General features: G+C 43.0%; 1 protein-coding gene across 2 annotated transcripts in view; it reads right to left on the bottom strand.

Annotated features, from left to right (window-relative positions):
* The window catches only part of CACNA1S (calcium voltage-gated channel subunit alpha1 S), a 342,071-nt gene that overhangs the window by 252,802 nt on the left and 63,849 nt on the right, over positions 1-25,420 (bottom strand). For both annotated transcript variants that reach the window (XM_089654106.1, XM_089654105.1), the window contains 3 exons: positions 18,709-18,917; positions 6,638-6,743; positions 6,123-6,262 (listed from right to left, as the gene is read on the bottom strand). In XM_089654106.1, coding sequence (XP_089510232.1) covers positions 6,123-6,262; positions 6,638-6,743; positions 18,709-18,860 — 398 coding nt within the window. In that variant the 5' untranslated portion in view covers positions 18,861-18,917. The remainder of the gene's footprint in view (positions 1-6,122; positions 6,263-6,637; positions 6,744-18,708; positions 18,918-25,420) is intronic.

The following is a 25,420-nucleotide window of genomic DNA, read 5'->3' as shown; positions in this document are numbered from 1 at the left end:
AACCCAGGGTGTCAGAAGGCTTGCAAGGTCAGGGCAACCTTTGGGCACCACCATCTTCTTCTCCAATGGGGGTGGCGATACACTTGCATTCAGTTGTAAAATACAAAGCTTGCTGTGAATGGCTGAGCAGTACTAGGCCCAATTCGATTTTGTCCTGGAAGCAGATGGAAAATCACCATCCTGCTGCTGGAACACAGAGGTGCATACTGTATGTAGCTGATGCTACTACTATTTGTACAGTGTTAACAGCAAGCAAATCTATTAGAAAAGGAAATTGCTTGTACCAGCTTGGCCAAAATAAAGTAATTAAAGTCACCATAAACATGGAGTTAGGCTTTAACACCTCCTCTGTGCTACAAAAATACTGTGCCCTGCTCTTCCACCTCCATCTGATGGATTATCAGGGGATGGACAGCTGAGCCAGAGGACCAGGGCCACTGATGAGGGGGTACCACTGGTCCAACAGGGCCTAAGTGCCATCAATTTAACAGTTGGGCCTGACAGGTATAGGTTTCATTACATATGCAGGCAGACTAGGCAGTTTATGAAAGCTTCCCCTGCAGCTCCCAGGTGGTCCAATAGATTTACAGTTGCAAGAAAAAGTATGTGAACCCCTTGGGATTACGTGGAGTTTTGCATGAATTGGACATAAAATGTGCTCTGAACGTCATCTAAGTCACAACAATAGAAGAACACAGTCTGCTAAACATAATACTACACAAACATTAGATGTTGCCATGGTTTAATTGCACATAACATGTAAACATTCACAGTGCAGGGAGGAAAAATTATGTGAACCTTTGGACTTAATAACTGGTTGACCCTCCTTTGGCAGCAATAACCTCATCCAAACATTTCCTGTAGTTGCAGATCAGACCTGCACAACAATCTGGAGTCATTTTGGACCACTCCTCGTCACAAAACTGTTTCAATGTAGCAATATTCTTGGGATTTCTGGTTTGAATCGCTCTCTTAAGGTCATGCCACAACATTTCAATTGGGTTGAGGTCAGGACTCTGACTGGGCCACTCCAGAATGCGTATTCTGTGCTGTTGCAGCCATTGTTTTGTTGAATTACTTGTATGCTTTGGGTCATTGTCCTGTTGCATCACCCATCCTCTGCGGAGCTTCAGTTGGTGGACAGATGGTCGTACGTTTTCCTGCAAAATGTCTTGATAAACTCTGGAATTCATTTTCCCATCAATGACAACAATCCGTCCAGGCCCTGAGGCAGCAAAGCAGCCCCAAACCATGATGCTCCCTCCGCCATGATTTACAGTGGGGATGTGGTTTGGATGTTGGTGTGCTGTGCCTTTTTTTCTCCACACATAGTGTTGTGTGTTCTTCCCAAACAACTCAATCTTGGTTTCATCTGTACACAGTATATTTTGCCAGTAGTGCTGTGGAACATCCAGGTGCTCTTTTGTAAACTTCAAACGTGCTGCAATATTCTTTTTGGACAGCAATGGCTTCCTCCGTGGTGTCCTCCCATGTACTCCATTCTTGTTTAATGTTTTCCTTATTGTAGATGTGTCAACAAAAATGTTAGCATGTGCCAGAGATTTCTGTAGGTCTTTAGCTGACACTCTGGGATTCTTCTTTACCTCATGCAGCATTCTGCGCTGTGCTCTTGCAGTCATTTTTACAGGACGACCACGCCTAGGGAGAGCAACAGTGCTAGACTTTCTCCATTTGTAGATAGTCTGTCTTACCATGGACACATGAACATCAAGGCTTTTGGAGATACTTTTGTAACCCTTTCCAGCTTCATGCAAGTCAACAATTCTTGATCGTAGGTCTTCTGAGAGCTCTTTTCTGCGAAGCATGGTTCACATCAGACAGTGCTTCTTGAAACCAGTAAACCCAAAACAGGTGTGTGTTTTTTAAGGGCAGGACAGCTGTCAGCAACACATCCAATATCATCACACTGATTGGAGTCAAGGTTGGCTCACTCCTGGCTCCAATTAGCTCTGGGAGAAGTCATTAAGCTAGGGCCTCACATACTTTTTCCTCCCTGCACTGTGAATGTTTACATGTTATGTGCAATTAAACCATGGCAACATCTAATGTTTGTGTAGTATTATGTTCAGCAGACTGTGTTCTTCTATTGTTGTGACTTAGATGACGTTCAGAGCACATTTTATGCCCAATTCATGCAAAACTCCACGTAATCCCAAGGGGTTCACATACTTTTTCTTGCAACTGTATTACATTTCTATGGGCCCCATCAGTTTATCAGAGGGACCCAGGAGGCTGAAGCAGAGAAGGAACTTTTTTTCAAGCACATAAGAGGATTAACTAAAATGAAAGTCCTGCCAGCAGCCTAAGTCCCTGGCGGAGTGATATCACTGCCTTCCTGCTTCAGTAAGTCAGTGTTTAGGAGAGGGAAGACTGTATCTCTTTGCACAGTGCTTTCATGTGGCAGGAGAGGGCGCCCTGTGGCATCCACTATCAAATCCAGCAGTGTTACCAATGGGTCCATCTGTAAGAGAAAGTGGACAGTGACAGGTGAAGTGGGCAGAGCAGTCATGGAGAAGGTATGGGAGGAGGAACAGGTCAGGCTCAGTGAGGCAGCAGAACGGCTTCTTCATAATCTGCATAATAATCGGGCTCATGTTTGAGGTAGGCATCTTCCTCTCCACAGTCCGTACTTCACAGTGGGGATCTGTGTGGCTCAGCTCTGCACCAGGATAATGGAGTTTGTTTAGAATTGCTGGACTCCATAATAATGTGTTCGTTTATCTGCATGGAGGAACCGCCCTGGCTGGGTGAGTGTGACCTGAGTGCTGGTTGGGCTCTCCTGGTTTGCAGTTACATATCAGTTCCTCATTTGCATCTTTAATTTGTCTTTTTTTTATTTTTTTCTATTATCAGTGTCAGTCCTACAGATCACTCCTGGGCTATGTAAGACTTGAATTTAATAAGTAACACCTGAGCAATTAGAAGTGCGATTTTAAAGCTCAAATCTGAAAAAACGTAAAATTATTCTTGCAGTGGGGCTGCTTCCACACTGCAAAGGTTAATTGATCATTTCATTCTAGAGCAGATAAAGGAGATTTACATAACTGATCCTCAATTCCTCTGCACTGCTAGACCAGCCCCGACAGCGTCTCCTCCCCGAGGTCTATAGCCCTGCATTGGACTTGATGACACCAAGGAATAGTCCCCCAGTGTGGGATATCAGAAGATCAGGTAAGTAAAATAACTTTTACTCTTCCCTATGCTAAACAAACAATTAACACTCACAGCAAAGTGCAAATGCAAGGGATAATTTACATGTAGCCCAAAGTTGGGCTTCGAGACTCACTAAGGCCCCTTTCACACTTACCCGCTGCAGTTTCTCCACAGTGCAGATGGGGTGCAGTGCACCTATGGTTTTCATGCAGGTTACTTATGCTTTCCCAAAGATTTCTATTAGATCATTTTTTTATGTGTGCACTACACTGTGGGGATATTGCAGTGTAGAAGGGGCATAAAAGTGCTTCAGCACTTGACACCAGGATTTCCATTGTACTTAAAGTATAACTAAAGGCAAAACTTTTTTTAGTTTTGGACAGAGTAGATATGGATTAGAACACCTGTCAGCTTTTCTTTCAATAGATTTTTATTGAAAATGTTTGCGTTTAGAAGATACACTTGCAACCGCAGTCATGTGTACAGGTGGAAGTAAAAAAATTAATGACAAGCAATTCGAGTGCAGTCGTACATAAAACAGTAAAACCGTAACAAGTGTAAAGATAAGTGGTATATCAGAAGGTAAACAGATCGTGACGTAACAATGACAGAATGTGGATAACAGGAGAAAAACTATACGCATATAACACGAAACTAGGTGTTGATGAGGGTGACATCTGTGTATAAAATGAGCTGAACTAAATATCAAATAGACATGTATATGCAAACAATCCAAAAATTGTCCCTGCGGGAGAGCCGAAAGAAAAAAAAAAGAAGGGAGAAAGAGGATAAAGGAGCACAAGATAGAGGACATCAAGAGCACCTGAGCTCAAGCTGTAGGGTCTCTGTATTTATGGCAATGTGAAACTGGCCTTTGAGATATAAGGGTGGGTGTGTCGGATCCATGGAGTCAATATTTTAAGGAATTTCTCATCGGTTTCTGAAAGAATGATGGAGAAATTTTCATTGGCAAAAGAGAAATATAGGTGGTGGGGAACTTCTGTGAAAGGGGCGAACTGTTGTTTCCAGGCTTTCTCTATGGTTTGTTTTGCTGCCACTAATACGTAGGTAGCCAGTTTAAATTGGTGTTTGGTGAAGATTTCAGGTGCAGAAAGACATGCCACGGGTCCCTTGGGAAGGGACAGGTAAATAAAGATTGTAAGCATCCCTGGAAATCAGTGCCGGGGGCTGACGGGTGAAGATGTGCCAGGCAGGATGGAACCAGATACCATCTCGTGACAGTTTTAAAGACAGATTCAAAAGTGAGAATGTTGAGCAGGAAGTCACAGTAGTCCAAATTTGTGCCCCGCAGCCCCTATCCCCCTATAGTGCTTTTGAGGTCCCTTTCCCACCTGGAAACATAAGTATGATTGTCTGGATTGTGGAGGTTATTCAGCTGTGAATAAAGAATCGATATAAGCTTTGGGGAAAAAGGGGTCCGATGGCAAATATGTTCAAATAAGGACAGCTGAGTTGTCGAGTCTCTATCGACAAGCACCGAGGTCAACCAGTGTTTAATTTGTAGGAATCAGAAAAGTTCAGTGTGAGGAGCTTGATATTTCTCCCTTATTTTTGCCCAGGTGTAAATAGAATGACCAGTGAGAAATGAGTGGACACAATGAAAGTTGTGGGAAGCCCACCAGTGGAAATCATTAGGGGTCTCAAGGCCTGGGGAGAACAGAGAATTGCCTAAAAAAGGGAGAAGAGGTAGGTGGGGAGAAAGTAGGCTACTGGAGTATTTAGTGGAGTCCCATATTCGTAATGAGTGAGACATTAAGGGGCTAATGGTTGCTGGCCTTGAGCTTGGAGGAAGCCATAAAAGTGAATGGAGGGAAACCACAAAGCAGGAGGGCACTTCCAAACTAACCCATGTAGGGTCTTGCTGTGTAGCATATAGAGAGCTCATAGATGTGATTTGAGCCGCTACACAGTACTTGGAAAAGTTAGGAAACCCCAGGCCCCCTTGTTTCCTGTGTATAAGCATGGTATGTTTGGTGACCCAAAGTCTCTTGTTAAACCAGATAAATCTCAAAATAGAATTTTGGAATGGCTTAAGGGCCCCCCAACAACAAACCTCCCATCACTGATGAAAGTGACAGGGGGGGTGGCCCTGTCAGGTAGGCTGTACGGAACCCCATGATTTCTGAGAACAGCCCTGCAGTGGACCACATGGATGCCATTTTGAGAGGCAGGCCCAGAGCATTGCTGGCTACCTCTGGCCTGGTTAGGACACAGTATGTAAGATTGATCGGCCACTCTGTTTCGTACTTTGCTGTCACTTGGATTTGCTGCTGCCAGTAGAGCTCTGCCTAAAGGGGGCTGCATATACTAGGCTATATATGTCAAACGTCTGACCCCTGCACTATTTAAGCTATATTGCACAACATATGCTTGTTGCTCAGTTGTGGTTCTTCTTCTAGTTAGGCTGTGTACAGAAGAGTATAGGCAATGGTAGAGTTTCATATTTTACAAAACAATGTGCTGAGGTTTTTATATGTCTGTTAGACATTCCCTTGTAGCCTGTGCTAGGCAGAAACATGTCAGAGGAGTTAGAGGCCTTTCTTATTTTGAGCCTAAGCCTTGACTGCCACCACAACCCATACATTGTTTCTCTTTGTGTCAGATATTTAACTCCTACAACAAGTTTTATAAAGATTATCCAACACTGGAAGCAGCCAAACAAATTATAATCCTGGGTAAACATGCTTACCAAGTCTGGCTACTTATGTGTTCTTATCTATAATCCTCTGCTATTGAATACACAGAGCTGGTACTATCATAACTTGTGATTATGAATTTTAATTGACACCTTAGGCAAAAACAGATATGCTTTCCTGATTATGCAGCCCATGACTATAGGGATATTACTTAAACGCAGAAAAACCTGCATAACTAACATATCCAGCTCTTAGGTCCAGAAGCATTTTTTTTACTACATGTATCCTTACCCTACAGAAACAATGGTGAAATCTAGAATATTCCAACCATTTCGTAGGTAAGCATCCGTATGTAATATGAATCCGTAGGCTACTATCTTCAAACTTGCTTCAATAGTAAATATAAATAGAAAGATATATTCAACCTTCTCCTGTAAAAGAGAACAATAAATATAGACACAGTTAAGTATGCTAACATCTGAAGTATGTATTTTTAACATCAGCTTTAATTTCATACAAATTGACCAAAGTGATACAAAATGATATATGTGTAGGAATTAAACAAAACAGGAGTGAACATAGCTTTATTCATTGAGTTAAGAAAATGAACACTTTGCTAATTTAACCTTCTTTACTGTAGTAAATCCACTCCAATTATTCTGTATCTTAGATGCATCCCATTTTCAGAATGCTACTGTCTGATTTTTGTATAATTAATTAGCAGATTCAAATCGAATCATTAATATGTTTTTTGTCTTGAGTTATCCAGATGTGATAAACAGAAATAAGACAGCAAGTGTTCTTACCAAGACAGAATTGGTGGAGTTGGTGTCATCCTCTGGCATCGGCAGGAAGATTGCTAAAGCCACACAATTGGCAAAAATCGTAAGAAGAATAATCATCTCAAAAGGTCTGGCATCAAGGAGTCAAAGAAAATATGAACTATTGTAGCCATTTATAGTAAAGAGACCATAATATACAAGTTTCTACTTTTGTCCAGCATTGGATCAGTATCAAGCACAGGACAACAAACATAGCAAATATATTTGTTTTGTATTTAATATAAAAGGTAAAAAATCTTTATTACCTTTTTTACCTTTAGATACAATTGAGAAGAGTTGGAACCTCTGGCATTACCATTCACTTTCAGTAGTTTTGGAACAATGGAGAATTTCTGGGGTACAGATTAAGCTATGACAGCATTTTTAATAGATTACAGAGGAGTTACTATGTCAGTCAGGCTTCGGTCGGTTTATGTGTTCTCATTAAACAGATTTTAATGCTTTCTGTTATGGCAACAAACTAAAGTTTCGGTTTAGGTTCTTCTTTAACACATACAGTACATGGTGCTGATATGAAAAAGCTAATAGTGGACTTTCCAGACTGCAAACTTACACAGGTCATTTATGTATATGTACTTTATCTTTCATGATTATTTTCAAATATGTGGAGAATAAGGCATTGATGGCCCTTGAAATATATTTATTCCTTTGTTGTACCCCTCTGTGGTTGCTCATTTTCTTAAATTATGCCAACCTTTACTAATAATTTGCCCTTTTATGAACATTTATTTAGCTTTGACATTTTTCCAGGGTGCCTTTGTCCTATAATATTATTATACAGTCTCTGAACAATATTCTTTAAATTTAGGCAAACAATTATTATAACAGTATATTGAGGGCCTTCCTAAATAGGTGTAACACCCTGCACTGGTTGCAGGATGTTAAGTGAACACAAGATGGCAGTGTTCTGCAATTCAGCTATGCAGACTCTGCTGAAGGAAAGCCTTGTTGAACTTGTATGTTGTAGCAGGATCTTTGTGCTCAGACATGGAGTAATGAGACTACATTTCCCAGAAGAGCTGGCAAGGGGGCAAGAGCATATATATTCAGAAGCCCCATAAGCTTACAGGAAGGAAGTGGATTGTGAGGGATAAGGAATGGTTGTGTGGAGAAGTCCATGAGGGTACAGCTGGAGATCCAGGCTGGGTCAGGCCGCAGAGCAAAAAAGTGGAGAGGGATCACAGACCGGAACCAAGAGAACATGGGGGCCCCCTACTGAGAGACTACCTGCTATGCTGCTGAGGCTACAGACCGGGTGAGAAGGTTCCATATCAAAATCCTCACAGGTTGTAAGTGACTGTTTTAAGTTCAATTGTTCCTTTCAGTTCAGTACACTTACATGTCCAGTTTATTGAGGCCTACTGATTAGTGCTTTATTAACATTCTAAGCCACAGGACTTTACTATAGTATACATATACTATAGTAAAGTCCTGTGGCTTAGGATGTTAATAAAGCATCACATTAGTGAATACAGAATCACATTAGTGTCTCTTTCAAGTCTCTTCTAATGCCCAAGGAACTTGCTTCTTCAGACTAGTTCACCACGTTTGAGGAGGAGTCCGCCTCTGCTAAAGTCTTCTTCTGCCCTTTTCACAATCTTAGTAAATCCTTGCCGTCACCCATTGTATTAAAGAGATTTCATTGAAATTCAGCATAACTTCAAGGAGGAGTTTTCCTTGAGGGAAACTTGCTTTCATACAATGAAAAAATCTGAACTCTACTGTGCACCAACTAGGGCCCCATAGAGAGTGCAGAAGGTTGGACACTTTTGCTAAAAAGAGATACCAAAAAGGGACATTGTTGTTTTTCACCAAAGAATTCACCTCCAGAGCCTATAAGTGAGATAGTATGACAGTGTGATAGTCCTCCCAGCTCACTTAGGTAGAGACATCTAAGAGACTGGGAATGATGTTAATTTCTAATCCTGCAGGATATTTGGGAGTTGCTTAAAGTGATACTGTACTACAATAGCTTGTTGAACCTTTAAGAGCATTTAACTCATGCTCATCTACTGGTATTTTGTGTTGTGCTTACACTCTTATTATTCTGACCTCAATATAACTAGCATACTTCTTCACCCTAGACCGTGTGTGTTTATCTAATGGTTCCAAGCCAGGAGATCCTCCTATTTTATTTTTTATTTTTACTAGTATTTTTAGCTCTCTGTCCCCTAAGGAGTTATTACCTCCCTATCTCTCCCAGGTTGAGGCTATTGTACTTATTTGGGTATTCAGGTTGATATTTTCTCATATTTCAGCTGACACATATATATTATGTTTTATATGTTTGTCTGATTGTGAGATGAGAATTTATATTTATAGTTCATTTATTTTGTTTATTTTCATTATCATTCTATTCTTATCCTCATGTGATTTCCTATTTATCCATTATGCATTGGTCCTGTATTTATTATGTGCAGAATAGTATTACATGCAGGATACATTTTATGTCTTGTATCCTATTTTAGGAATTCTTTGTATTAAAATTATGGGTGTTATTGTCACTAATTGACCAGCACACAATACGAGACTTAATTTATTTTTATTTTTGTTTTTATTCCACATTTCTCTTATATGGGCTTCCTTCTTTGGATATACACCCATATTTGTAATTTGATTTTTGCTTTGAACATTTCTTTTTTTATATTTGGGAGTTGATTCACTCTCATATCATATGGACCATTATACTATTGATTATATGTAGCTTTGTATAAGGTTTCTCTTATCCAAAAACATAATTATATGTTTTTTGTAGCTGCTGACTTTTATTTTCTCTGGAACTCTGATTTAATCCACTTCAATGTGAAGCTATTTTGAAATGACTGTCCGTGGAGAAAAGCTCAATTACATATTTGATATTTCTACAACAGTGGACTTTAGGAGTTCATATCTAATGATGAGTAGAAGTGGGGGAACTTTTGATATATTTTTTCACAGCAACTGTACAGCAGATGGCATCTAGAGGTTCCCATATATGGGAAGATTTGAGGTTTAGTAGAGGTTCATAGAGATGTTTTTAACATACCGTATTTTCTGGTGTATAAGACGACTGGGCGTATAAGACAACCCCCTACTTTTCCTGTTAAAATATAGGGTTTGGGCTATACTCGCCATATAAGACTACCCCTCTTCCAACGCACACCAAATAAAAATTAAAAAACATCAGATTTGATTTCAATATGGTATGGTATTTCAGTATGGTATTCCAATGATGGGGTGCTATTCCTCCCACTGACACCAATGATGGGACACTATTCCTCCCACTGACACCAATGATGGGACACTATTCCTCTCACTGACACCAATGATGGTGCCCCATCATTAGTGTCAGTGCGTGAGGAATAGTGTCCCATCATTAGTGTCAGTGGGAGGAATAGTATTCAATCAGTATCAGTGGGAGAAATAGTGCCCCATCATTGGTGTCAGTGGGAGGAATAGTGTCCCATCATTGGTATCAGTGGGAGAAATAGTGTCCCATCATTGGTGTCAGTGGGAGGAATAGTGCTCAATCATTGGTGTCAGTGGGAGGAATAGTGCTCAATCATTGGTGTCAGTGGGAGGAATAGTGTCCCATCATTGGTGTCAGTGGGAGGAATAGTGTCCCATCATTGGTGTCAGTAGGAGGAATAGTGCCCCATCATTGGTGTCAGAGCAAGGAATCGTGCCCCATCATTGGTGTCAGTGGGAGGAAAAGCACCCCATCATTGGTGTCAGTGGGAGGAATAGCGCCCCATCATTGGTATCAGTGGGAGGAATAGTGGCCCATCATTGGTATCAGTGGGAGGAATAGTGCCCCATCATTGGTGTCAGTGGGGAGGAGGAATAGTGCCCCATCGTTGGTGTCAGTGGGGGGAGGAATAGTGCCTCATCGTTGGTGTCAGTGAAACCAATGATGGGGCACTATTCCTCCCACTGACACCAATGACACTTGCTGACCCCTGTTCCAGTATGGTGCTGCTGCAGCCAGCATATATGGTTGCAACAGCACCTCTGCACGGCACACTTACCGGCCACTCCCTCACTCGGCTCCGCCTCCTTGCCGATGATTGGCCACCTGTGTGCCTTTCCTGAGCTACAGTTCTGGTGGCCAATCACCGGTGAGGAGGCGGAGCCGAGCGGCCGCGCGAACATCGAGCAGCTGAACTGAATGAAGGAGCAGCCGCGCTTCCTGGAGTGGATCGTCGTGGGACTGGGACCGGAGCCAGGTAAGAAACAGCAGCCCCCTGCCCACCCCTGTACTTCGTGTCCCTTCCGTTGGAAGGGGGGGCGGTGGCAGCACCGCGCTTCCCTCCTAAAAAGTGCCGCCCTGACACCAAGTGTCAGCATGCCGTATACTGACGTATAAGACGACCCCCCCCTTTTCAAGGGTTAAAAAGTCGTCTTATACGCCGGAAAATACGGTACTTTGAATGTCTAATAAGAGATTGTTTACATATTTTTGCCACTGATGTATGGTTTATATATGATTTAGTACAAAAACCAACTAACTCTGGTTGAGTCCGTAACTAATCTTTATTATTTTTGTATGCATTTATAACTTATTGGGGACTTCTAGGTCACGAGTGTAAGGACCGTGAGACAATTTTAATTTTTGTTCAAGTAACATGGAGTACTGTTAGTAACCTAGAGTACTGTGAATAACTGCAAGTAACTAGGAGTATTGGGAGTAACAGCAAGTACCTTGGAGTACTGGGAGTAACTGTAAATACATTTGAGTACTGGGAGTAACTGAAAGTAACTTGGAGTACTGGGAGTAACTGCAAATACCTTGGAGTACCGGGAGTAACTGTAAATAAAGTGGAGTACTGGGAGTAACTGCAAGTACCTTGGAGTACCGGGAGTAACTGTAAATAAATTGAAATACTGAGAGTAACTGCAAGTGACTTGGAGTTTTGAAAGTAACTGTAAATAACTTGGAGTACTGGGATTAACTGTGAGTAACTTGGAGTATTGGTAGTATCTGGGAGTTACTGGGAGTATTGGGAGTAACTAGGATTAAATGGGAGTAACTTGGTGTATTGGGAATAGCTGAAATTAACTTTGATTATCTTGGAGCATGGGGAGTAAGAGTAACTCAGATTGCTTTAGAATCATTTGGAGTAGCTTAAAATTAAACTATAGGTGAGAGAGAGTAAAAAAAAAAGTAAACAAAAAACTCAACTCTAAATTTTTTAAATTTGTTCCAGGACTATCTGTTACTGGGAGTAACTGTTGGTGACTTGGAGTACTTAGAGCAACTGCAAGTAACTTGGAGTATTGGGAGTATCTAGGAGTAACTTGGGGTATTGGGAGTAACTAGGAGTAACTGGCAGTATTGGGAGCAACTGGGAGTAATTTGGTATATTGGGAATAACTCAGATTAACTCAGATTAGTTTGGAGTACAAGGAGTAAGGAGTAACTTGGAGTGATTTGGAATAACTTGGAGTAACTTAAAATTAAAACTATATAGCGAGAAAGTGTGAAAAAGAAAATAAAACAAACGTCAACTCTAAATTTTTTAAATTTTTTCCAGAACTAACCTCATTAGAGGTAGTGGTAAAATGTCCAACAGGATTAGTGATGCAACCCAGTGCACATCTTGCTCCATGTATACGTTCCTTGAAGAGCCATTCGAGGGTGAATACTGCTGTGCGAGGTGTGAGCGAGTTGTTTCAGGTGGCAACACTTCAAAGTATCAATAATCAGGAGCTTGGAGGTTACCCAGCAGGTGCTGGCAGGGACCAGTATAGAGGGGGTGGGGATATGGAGGTAAAGGAGCCAGATGTAGGTAGCTGGGTGACAGAGGGGCAGAGGAAATAGCCTTAGGGAGGCTAGTCCTAAATTGGTACATCCCAATAAATATGCCAAGTTGCATGATGTTGGAGATATCAACTCAGGGGTGGCATGGCTGGAATGGTCTCCCTCCCCTAGCTACTAAGGGAAAGACTTCTCTGGTAAGGAGGGGGGCAGAGATACAAGCAGGGCTAGGCCATTACCGATGGTAGGAGGACACAATTATTAGGACAGATAGTGCAATCTGTCACAAAGACCATGATTGCCAAATAGTGTATTGTTCACCGGGTGCTCGGGCTGGGCATATTGCAAATCAGATGGATAGATTGTTGGGTGGAGTGGGTAGGACCCAGCTTTCATGGTACATATTGGTACCAATGACAAAGTTAGAGGAAGGTGGAGGGTCCTAAAAATGATTTCAGAGGCTTAGGGGCTATATTGAAAAAAAGGACTTCCAAAGTGGTATTCTCAGAAATGCTACCTGTACTTCCAGCCATACCAGAGAGGCAGCAGGAGCTAAGAGAACTTAACAAGTAGCTGAGGAATTGGTGCAGGAAATAGGGTTTCCGGTTCCTAAAGAACTGGGTTGACTTTTCAGTCAGATAGAGGCTCTATAGAGGGGATGGACTGCACCTTAATGAGGAAGGTAGAGCTCTGTTTGGGGAGAGGATGGCCAAAAAGTTAGAGGGGCTTTTAATCTAGGTGGGGGGAGGAGGGATCAGAGGAATCAATTGCCTTCAGCAAGCAAAGGTCAGAGGGTGCTATAACTATAATACATAAACCCGGGGTGAGTGGGTTGGCAAAGCCTAATAACAGCCACAAAAAAACTAAGAAGGAAATAATATGCAATGGTACAAAATAAAGAGGCATGTACACAAATGCTAGAAGGTTAGCTAACAAAATGGAGGAAATGGAGCTGCTGATACATGAGAAGGATTTTGACTTTGTAGGAATACCAGAAACTTGGTTTAATAGCTCACATGATTGGTCAGCTAGGGGTATTCCTTGTATCGGAGGTACAGGGAGGGTGGAAGAGGAGGAGGGGTTTGCCTGTATATCAAAAATGATTTGCTAATAAACATGAGAGATCACATTGCAAATGGGGTGCAGGGTGAGGTGGAATCCCTGAGTCAGAGCCTGGGATCGAACCTGGGCCTTCTGCAGTGAGGGGCAATGTTTCTTCTCACTGAGCTACCTGAGATGCTGGACAACACTCTTCCTGATCTATTGGACAATCCTGCCTTGTGCCTTGTTTTCTGTTGAACCTTGAACTCCTTGCTCCTCCCATGAACTTCCTGATAAAAACCATGCCTCTGCATTTCCTCTTTGCCAGATTATTGTGCCTTCCCAGCCAATATCCCGCTTATTGTTCCTGCTACCGTCTACATCTCCGCTACCGACCTTTGGCTTGCTACTGACTACGATTTTGCCTCATCCTCATCTGCTACCATTTGTGCCCGATCCTTGGCTTGTGACCGACTCCGCTTCTGTTTGAGCCCTAACCTGTTTGATCCGCTATTGGTTTCCAGTTTCCTCATTCCCTGGTGGGGTGATCCTGACATCTGCAACCTGGTATTAAAACACAGCCAAATCCATCTCCACCACTAGGAGCTCTGGTGAAAACCGGTTAATACTTAGACCCCACACCTCAGATGAGCCTGCACTATTTCCCAGGGTGACCCGCTGGTGTACCGATTCTGCTGGTTTCGGGTAAGCCTTTTACTGCTATAGCAACTGGTCTCTGAACCTGACCCAGACCGTGACACCCTGTGGGTGGAATGCCAAAGGGAAGAGACATGCAGGAAAATATAGTGGGGATATGCTACAGGTCCCCTAACCTAAAGGATAAGAAGGAGTTGGATCTCCAATCACAGTTAGAAATGGCAGCAAGGCAGAGTAATGTTATGACAATGGGGAACTTCCACTACCCAGATGTTGACTGGGTGGAAGGAACAGCTCACTCAAATAAGGCCTGTCGTTTCTTAAATGTCTTACAGGACAACTTCGTGAGCAAGTTGGTGGATTCCCTGACTAGAAAGAATGCATTGCTAGATCTATTAATTACAAAATAAACAGATCTGGTCGCAGATGTGGAAATAGGCTGCACCTTGGGAAACAGCGATAATCAGGATAATTACATTCAGCAGAAATCAAAGGATAAGGAGGCAGAGGGGTAGTACAAAAACAGTAAACAAAAGAGCCAACTTTTCTAAACTACGCTCAATACTACAGGAAATTAAATGGGACCAAATCCTAGAAACATTGAACGCTGAGGAAAAATGGTAATACTTTAGGAACATATTAAATAAAGGTGTATTCCAGTGTATTTCCAACTGCAATAAGTATAAACGAGTGAAGGGTAAACGTGGTTGGCTAAACTTTAACATAAAAGGACATATCAAAGATAAAAGAATGGCCTTCAAGAAATATAAGTCAGAGGGGTCATTGTCAGTATTCCAATACTACAAATAATACAATAAAAAGTGTAAGAGAGCAATCAGGGTAGCTAAAATAGACTACAAGGGACACATAGCAGAAGAGGGTAAAAGACATTTTTAAAATATATTAATAGTAAAAAAGCGAGGTCTGGAAATTTTGGCCCCTAAATGATGATGAAGGGAAGCTGGTTACAAATGACAAATATACAGGGATATGGGCAATGTTTTTGACATGAACACACACACCTATACAGTTTGAACTGAATGGACTGGTGTCTTTCAACATTACCAACTATGTAACTATACACGATGATGAAAACCTTTTTTTTTTTTTATTTAGAAATATAGCCATATCATTGAGAACTGCCACTGTATTTTTTTTCTAGGTGTACCTCATAGGCACTTAGAAACAAATATTTCATTAATGAAGACAGCATAAAGTTAGAAAAAAAAAAATTCTTAAAAAACCACTTATTTATTTTACATTTGCCCATTTATATAAACGGTTCCTCTGATTCTCATTATCTAAAATCAAATGCCTAACTAACTAATGAGGGGGCATTTTTGGTACAAGAACTTGTATAACTTATAGGAGCCATTTAAAGCCCATAATTCCCTTAAAAACCTAATATTTCTTGAAACACTGTTACAATGGGGAAAATAAATATTTGATCCCTTGCAGATTTTGTAAGTTTGCCCACTTACAATGAAATGAAGGGTCTATCATTTTTATCATAGGTGTATTTTAAACGATAGAGATAGACTATCAACCAAAAATCCAGGAAAAAACACGATACAAATGTTTTAAATTAAGTTGCAGTTCAGTACGTAAAATAAGTATTTGATCCCCTATCAACCAACAATAATTCTGGCTCCCACAGACTGGCTATGTGCTCATGTGGTACACAGATTAGTCATGTCAATTTAAGAAGGTGCTCCTAATGACAACTCATTATGTGTATAAAAGACATCTGTGCACAGAATCTCTTTCTTCCATTCAAACACCACCATGGGCAAGACCAAAGAGCTGTCAAAGCACGTCCGGGACAAGACTGTAGACCTGCACAAGGCTGGAATGGGCTACAAGACCATCATCAAGAAGCTTGGTGAGAAGATGACAACTGTTGGAGTGATTATTTGCAAATGGAAGAAATACAAAATAACCATCAATCGCCCTCAGTCTGGAGCTCCATGCAAGATTTCGCTTCATGGGGTAAGGATGATCATGAGAAAAGTGAGGGATCAGCCCAGAACTACACAGGAGGAGTTTGTGAATAATCTCAAAGCAGTTGGGACCACGGTCACCAAACAAACCATTGGTAACACAATACGCCACCATGGATTGAAATCCTGCAGTGCCTGCAAGGTCCCCCTTCTCAAGAAGGCACATGTACAGGCCTGTCTGAAGTTTGCCAATAAACATCTAAATGATTCAGAGAAGGATTGGAGAAAGTGCTGTGGTCATATGAGACCAAAATTGAGCCCTTTGGCATTAACTTGACTCTCCGTGTTTGGAGGAAGAAAAATTCTGACTATGACTCTAAGAACACCATCTCTGCAGTCAAGCACAGAGGTGGAAACATTATGCTTCTCTGCTAAAGGTACAGGCCACATTTGCCGTATTGAGGGGCCAATGGATGGGGCCTTGTATTGTAAAATCTTGGATGAGAACTTTCTTCCCTCAGTCAGAACAATGAAGATGGGTCATGGATGGGTCTTCCAGCATGACAATGACCAAAAACATACCGTAAAGGCAACAAAAGAGTGGCTTCAGAAAAAGCACATTAAGATCATGGAAAGAAATTAAACAGGTGCTAGAAAAACACTGGAGGATACTTATGCAATGTCCTAAACTTAGTAGAATTGTAGGGGATCGCCCACAGATGGTGACCAGGAGAGCGCCTAATCTTGGCGATTTCCTAATCCATTCTGATTATAACCCTAAGGGGCAGATTACTTGGTTAACTTCCCACACAAGAGGAATGTTTAGTTGTGGTAAATGCCAGATGTGTAGATATGTAGACCTCACAGAGAGGTTTTCCAATTCAGAGAGTGGGGTTCAATATAGAATTCAGAGCCTTATCAACTGCTCTACATCTACAGTGCTTCATATGTTGATATGTCCATGTACATAATATGTGATAAGATTTATGGGGGGAAAACTAAGAGGCAACTTAAAATACGTATAGGTGAACATTTTAGAGGAGGAGGTGGTGAGTGGCACATTTACTCACACCTGGAGGATACGCTGGACACACATGAAGGCAGAGCACTGCCAATAGAAGTCTTTACACGGCGGTTGCCTCACAGACTTCTTACAAGTCATCCATCATTCCAAGATAGTGACTTTACATTTTGCATCCAGCAGGCAGTAAACTGCAAATTCCTTCCATATTTGATGATACAGCACTTATTTTCAAGGCCTTTACTGTAATATCTACTGCCCTATGTAGGCCTACAATTTTACCACCGTATGTTATACTTTAAGGCTGTGTCTCTTGGTCCTAGAAATCGGCTTTAAGGGCTTTATACTATCTGGATTGCATTTAGTGCCTTACTCACTGCTACCTTGATACAAGCATTCATATGTGGAATATATCCAGTCATATGGGTATTCAGTCAATTTTCCTACTGTGTATCCTCCCCAGCTGGGCTTCTATTTCCATGCCAGTAGAGGTTACAGTTGCTCAATTTGATGATTGGTCTACAGCATTGATATTGCATTTTTTACAGGATACATGTATCCCCACCACGGTGGTGCACCCCGATGTGTTTTGCTGTATGAGCAAAAGACCCTTGAGTCATTGTCCCTACAGAATATTACAGCATATGGCCTAGCCATGATGTCTCTCTTTTTTGGTTTTATGTTGTTTTTTTGTACTGTCTTATATTGAGGTAATGGCTACCAGCAGTCTTTACTCAATTGTCTCACATTGCAATTTTGCTAATAAAAGCATATTTTGATTACAAGTTTGAGTATCGCATTGTCGTTTATGTAACCACTTATTTCGTGTGAATTCTCTGTTCACATTGTTCTTTTGAAGATCATGGAGTGGCCCAGCCAGTCTCCAGACCTTAATCCTATATAAAATTTATAGAAAAACTGAAAATTCGAGTTGCCAAGCGACAGCCAAGAAACCTTAAGAATTTAGATAAAGAAGAGTGGACCAAAATTACTCCTGAGATAAGTGCAAACCTGGTCAGTCATGTTTTGCATGGGGATCAAATATAACTTTAGTTGCAGTTCAGTGAGTAAAATAAGTAACATTTGTATCATGTGTTTGGTTGATATTCTGCCTCTGTCATTTAAAATACACCTATGATAAAAATTATAGACCCTTCATTTCTTTGTAAGTGGGCAAACTTACAAAATCTGCAGGTGATCAACTAATTATTTTCCCCACTGTATATGACTTGTATTATTATTAAGGTACATGTACTTCTTTTTTGATGTTTCAACCTACTGCATTTTGTCATTGTATATGTATTTTCTCTGTTCTTTTTCTAAAAAAGAAAGTTATTAAAAAAACATCCTAATTTAACATTCTCAATTGACTTTATTGCATTTTGCAGAAATGACGAATTTTGCTGTACTGTTCTGATATTTACTGACATTTTGACAAAGCAAAAACCCTCTTAGTTTTGCTAAATAGCATTCCTAAACAGTTAATTTGGTCTGTATTCAGTCAAACAGGCATTTGCATCAAACATTTTAAAAGAGATGTACAATCAAATTACAATGTGCTTTATAGAGTCAACAGAAATATTGCTTATGGGTTTATAGCTGTACTAATATTTTAAAACTTTGACACATCAAAGGATACTTCCATTCCACAATATTTATACAAAATTTTCTAAATGGGTTTTGAAGTCCGAGGCAGAATAATGCCCGAGGAGGACGTGGGGATGGTGGCACTAAGGGTTTCTTTTTTTTCTTCTGTGTGCCCTCCTCGGTTGCTGCTCCCCTTGCATCCATCTTTCCCCTGACAGCCTGCTGTGTTGCTTATGTCTCTGTTCTTTATTAAGTTAGATACTATTAAGTACACAAACATAAATGAGTAAAACAGGTCAATTTCCATTTACATTAGTCAAACCGATACACAAAAGCAAACACCTAAATAATAACATTATTCTAATCTTCTAATCATAAAAATATGTAGTTTTTTTATATTGGTAAAATGCTAGCTGACAATATTCAAAACAATTTCTAGGGACAGTCACTTCTGAGCAGATATAAGTAAACTTTAACATATCGTATTGTAAACTTTGTCATATCTTATCGTACTATATAGTCTCTAGGAATGTGATGTATCCAGTTATGATCCCTTATGTGAAATAAAAATTATGGGCATTTCAGGGACAAAAAAATTATCGTAATATTTTTATCAACAAGGAACCTCCTTGTGCAAATAAATGAAACATGCAAAAGACGACTCTTGTTAGGTCTCCCACATGACTTTAGGCAAAAGTCAAATGGGATTTAATATGGTTCTTTTTCAACAATGTCTGTCTTTGTTACTCATCCAGCTTTGTGGCGTGTCTGGGTTATAGTTATCTCAGATGGTTTCCTGTGTCTTAGCTGTAAATCTCTTCCTTTTGAAATAGCATTTGGTCTCATGGTTGCTTCTCGAACACCTTCTTTACCTGGTTTTTATAATCTTCTGGACAGCCTTCTGTTGGCAGAGAGGTGAATTTGCTACATTACTACCAAGTTTTTTTTAATATTGGATGCCATGGAGCTCTGAAGGGATGTTCAAAAGATTGGAATTTGTTTAAAATCCAAACCTGTTTAATTCTTCTCCAACACTTTATTCTGACTTGTTTTATATAGCACTGTGGTCTTCATTGTGTGGTTTGTTTAGAACTGTTCTTTAACGAACGTTGGGCCTTCCAGGAACAGTTCACATAACATACATAGGGGCTGATTTACTAAAGGCAAACATACTGTACATTGCAAGTGTACATGCAAGGGCACTTGTTCCAGAGCTTAGTAAATGAGGCAAAGTTTCACTTTGCAAAGAATACCCGGCCCCTGAAGCCGCGGTCTTTCCTGCCGGCCGAATAGGACCGCGGTCGACTGAGATGCCCCGCTCCAGAGGGGATGCAACCCCCGCTCCAGAGGGGACGCCGCCACCACCACCCCCGACGGTACTCTCACCAGCCGCTCTGGAGGTCCTGCCATCGCCCAGGAGTACCGGGCGCCCCGTCCCCTGCAGCCTACCGCTGCCTTCAAAGCCACGCTACTGCCCGACACCTGAACCAAGACGCCGCCGTCCACGCCAGAGAGGAGAGCTACCACCACCACCTCCCCTACCTACAGCCGCCGCAGAGAGAAGGGAAGTAGCAACCACCCCCACCGGCACCGAGAGGGTAAGCCACCGCTACCAGATCTGCTTCCCTGCTCCCCACCATGTACCACACAGCCGTGCCCCTGCCACCGCACAGCCCCGAGCCCGGTCCAATCTGGCGGAGGCGAGCCTGCCACGTGACCTACAGCACCCACTGATGCTTGGCCCTACAACACCTGTGGTCGCTGGCCCCTACCACTCCCACAGATGCTGGGCCCCTTAGCACCCTCAGTCGCAGGCCCGCAGCATCCACATGCACTGGTCTACAACACCCACTGATGCCGAGCCCTACTGTGCCTAGCCCACTCCACCTCCAGACGTCGGTCTTGACCACCCCCTGACGCCGAGCCCTCAGCACCCCCTGATGCCAGGCCCTACAGCTCGTCCAGTCGCCAAGCCACTGTACCCACCGATGCCGTGCCACAGCACCCACGGACGCCGGCCTACAGCACCCACAGACTGCAACTAGCCAGCTGCTGACCCAGCTGCCCACCACTCTCACTTTCCTCCTACAGATGAACTCTGCCACGGCGTGACAGACTCTCCACATCATCATGCCCTGATGTGAAACCTTTCACCTCCCCCGATTTGACCAGCACTCCGCTCACCCTAACATGTCACCTGCACTCTTCCTCCTCGTATTCCTCTCCTCCAATCCCAAAATCGCCTCCCTCTACTCCCCCAAAACAGCTCTACATTGCTTCGTCACTTCTTCCTTCTCCCCACTACGGCTCTCACCACCTCCTCCTGATACTCCACTCTCCCGCCGACCCACACGCCACCACTAACAGATCCACATGCTCCTGCACTTCCCGTTCCCATGCCACCTTCCTCACCCTTCTCTTAACCGCCGGGGACATCTCCCCTAACCCTGCCCCCCCACCTCCCCACTCCCCCTCTAGGCACCCTCCTGCTCCCCCCAGCTGCCGCAACCCCCTCAGCCTTCTCTCCCATCCCTCTGAGGATTGCAGTAATCTATCGGCCTCCTGGACCCGCATCCCGCTTTCTGGACGACTTTGCCGCCTGGCTTCCCTTCTTCCTCTCCTCTGAGCTACCGACCATCATCCTTGGGGACTTCAATATCAATGTCAACAACCCGGCTACTTCCCAACTGCTCCTCCTAACCTCCTCTTTCGTGCTCACACAGTCCTCCACTCACACTGATAGGAACACCCCGAACCTAGTTTTCTCCCACCTCTGCACCCTCCACAACTTCACTAACACCCCCTTCCCCTCTCTCTGACCACCACCTCCTCACGTTCTCTGTCTCCCCATCCTCTAACCCCCCCCAAAGCATCAAACCATCACCAGCCGTAACCTCCGCAACCTGAACCCGGCCCCTCTCCACTCGGCAGCTGACCATCTGTACAACAGTATCCTTCCACTGTCATGCCCTGACCTGGCCACTACTGCGTACAACAACTCACTGTCAGCTGCCCTAGACTCCCTGGCACCCCTAACCACATGTAACATCAGACCCCGACCGCTTCAACCCGGGCAGAATGACCATACAAAAATGTCTTAAACGACGCAGTCGCACGCTGGAGTGATTATGGCGCAAAACCAGATCCTCTCGAGCGTTCTCACTCTACAAATCCACCTTCCTCACCTACACCTCCTCGCTCCACGCCGCCAAGCAAACCTACTTCGTAAACCTCATTAACACCCTCTCCACCTATCTACGCCTGCTCTTCTCTACTTTCAACTCCCTGCTTTCCCCTCCCCCACCTCCACAATCCGTAAGGACATTGTCAATTCACAATCTACCTCTCCACCTAGCCTCCCTCCATCACCCCCTCAACTCTTCCCTCCTCTGACCTCGCAACCGCACTGATGTCCCTAATGTCCCGCACACTAAAACCTCCCCAACACTCCGCTCCTTCAGCCCTGCTACCACTGAGGTGGTCACTAAGGTCTTCACAGAAGCCCGCCTCACCACTTGCCCCCTGGAACCTATCCCCGCAACTCCTCCGGTCACCCCCCTCCTCCATCATTCGCTCCCTCACCCACATCTTCAATCTCTCCCTCTCTTCTGGCGCATTCCCCTCCCCCCTAAAGCATGCGCACATCACCCCCATACTCAAAAAAACCCTCCCTGGACCCCACTGACCCAAACAACCATAGACCCATCTCCCTGCTGCCATTCACTTCCAAGCTCCTTGAGCGCTTAGTCTACAATTGCCTAAGCACCCACCTCACTGACAACAACCTCCTTGATCCACTACAGTCTGGCTTCTGTCCCCTACACTCCACCGAAACCGCCCTACTTAAAATCACTAACGACCTGATAACAGCCAAAGCTAATGGCTACTACGCAGTCCTCCTACTCCTTGACCTCTCCGCGGCCTTCGACACAGTCGACCACCCCCTCCTCATTACTAAACTACACTCCCATCAGGGACTCTGCTCTCTCCTGGTTCTCCTCTTACCTATCCCAATGCTCCTTCAGCGTTACCTTTAACGCTGCTACCTCCCCCTCTTTGTTGGGGACCCCAAGGCTCTGACCCCTTCTCTTCTCCATCTACACCTCCTCCCTTGGAAAACTGATACACTCCCACGGCTTTATCTATCACCTCGATGACACACAAATTTACCTCTCCACCCCTTTCCTCACCCCCTCACTCTCCGCCCGCATCACCCACCTCCTAAATGACAGACTGGATGTCGCTCCATTTCCTCAAGTTAAACCTTTCCAAAACAGAGCTCCTAGTTTTCCCCCCAGCCCGTGCCCCCCCCCCCCCCATCCTCTCCATCACGACTAACAACGCCACCATCAATCCCACCCCACACGCCAAAGTCCTAGGTGTCACCCTGGACTCAAACCTTTCCTTCCAACCTCATGTCCAATCACTATCAAATTTATGCAGGCTCCACCTCCGCATCATCTCCAAGATACGTATGTTCCTCACCCCAGACACCACTAAACAACTCATACACTCCCTTATTATCTCACGCCTGGACTACTGCAACTCCCTTATCACCGGCCTACCCCAACACACACTATCCCCGCTCCAGTCTATACTGAACTCAGTGGCTAGACTCATCCACCTCACCAACCGCTCCACTTCTGCCACCCCCCTCTGCCAATCCCTTCACTGGCCCCCGATTGCCCAATGCATTAAATTCAAATTACTAACTCTGACATACAAAGCCATTCATAACGCTGCCCCAAACTACCTCACTGACACGATACCCAAATATCACCCTACCCGTGCTCTTCGATCCTCACAAGACCTCCTACTCTCTAGTTCCCTGGTCTCCTCCTCCCACGCCCGACTGCAGGACTTCTCCCGGACTTTCCCCATCCTCTGGAACTCCCTACCCCAATCCATCAGACTGTCACCTACCCTCCTCACCTTCAGGCGCACCCTGAAAACCCATCTCTTCAGGGAAGCCTACCCCCCCCCCCCTCACCTAACAGCCGTTCTCCTCCACTCCTCCAACTACTCCTTCCCCCACAGCCACTTCCTCCTGTACCTCTACCCCCTCCCTCCTAGATTGTAAGCTCGAAAAAGAGCAGGGCCCTCGAACCCCTCGTGTGTTGTCTCATGTTCTGTCCCCCCACTTTAATGTACAGCGCTGAGCAAACCTTTTGGCACTATATAAAACACTGTATAATAATAATAATACCCAATCACATGCAAAGAAAATAAAAAAACTAAATTTTTGCTTGTACATGATTGGATGATAGAAATCAGCAGAGCTTCCCCACAGATTTAGAGCAACTGTACTTGGAGTGCATTTGCAGTACAGACTATTTGTCTTTAGTAAATCAACCACTGAATGAATGCAGGAGAACATTTATGTGACCTCTAAAAACAGTTGGTTGCACTAGTGATTATTTCACAATTTTACTGCATAGGAGCGAATATTTATGCAATCAGAACTTTTTAGGTTTTTACTTGTAAATAATACAGGAAACTGTGTATTTTGTCTTCATTGACATCATGGCTGATCTTCAGTAAACCAATAGCATGAAATCCTAATTAAATATACTGTATTTTAATTCTAGGTTATAGCACTATGAAATGTGATCTGAGATGTGAAGGGATGAAAATTATACCAAACACTGTATATGATACTTTTGGTGATGTCTTTTTTTTCCTACACCGATATGATTGCTTCATATGTATTATCTTAAAAAATGCTAGATCTGGTTTATAACTGCATTAGCATGATATTTGCAGAAAACCTAGAAAGAGTGTACAAAAATTCTGATTTCTGAATTTATCTGTAGAAAAGTCTCTTGCAGAAAGACAAACATTACCAAAGTGCGTAATGCTTTACGCTACATTCACACTGAGCTGAGTGTTTTTCAGGCATTTTTTTCAAGCTTTTTTTTCCAAATGTTTTTTTTGCAGTTTTTTTGTAGCAGATTTGTAGACATTATAGACATTTTTCAGGAGTTTTTGCTGTGGCCAATATAAAAAACAAAACAAAACAAAAAAAACACTCATTCCCACTGTTCAGGCAGTTTCCATTCAAGTCTATGGGGACAAAATGTTCAGATCTGCCTGAAAAGTAGCGCAAGTACTTTTTTGAGTTACAGGCGGCCATTGGAAATAATGTGATTTTACTTGTTGAGTGTTTTTGAGCATCAATCTTCTAGGGGTCTTAGGCTCCATTCACAGTAGAGCATTTCAAATCATGGGCAGGATTGGCTGCAATTCTACCCGCAATTTGAAAACGTGCAAACGCTTATTCCGCTGCCATTCATATTAGTGGCACCTGAAAATGCAGAGTGTTTTTGCCATGATTGTGGTGCATTTTTCCATGTGGTAAACATGCCGTGATCGCGCAAACAAAATCGCGGGACTCGCAACATCGTGCATCCTGTGATTTTGTTTGCGCGATCACGGTGCATTTGCCACATGGCAAAAATGCCCTGCTTTTCGAGGTGCCATTGAAATGAATGGCACCTGGACACACACTCACGCGTGTTCACACTTTCACAACGCATTTTTGAATTGCGAGTAGAATCACAGCGATTCCACCCACAATTTGAAATGCCCTAGTGTGAATGGAGCCTTACTGATCTGAATTGGATCACAACAGCTTTAATGCTGATTAATATAAACTCCATGATAGTGAAGAATACCAAATATATATCTATATCGTAAACAACTATGTTTCCTCTGGGGGAGGAGTTACATCAAATGAATATTCTGTATCATGGGGTCTTTTAAAG

This window comes from Staurois parvus, unplaced genomic scaffold (genome assembly GCF_062004578.1).
Source record: "Staurois parvus isolate SC_StPar_1 unplaced genomic scaffold, SC_StPar_1.0 ptg000744l, whole genome shotgun sequence".
Lineage (NCBI taxonomy): Eukaryota > Metazoa > Chordata > Amphibia > Anura > Ranidae > Staurois > Staurois parvus.
This window is presented reverse-complemented; position numbering and strand designations above follow the sequence as displayed.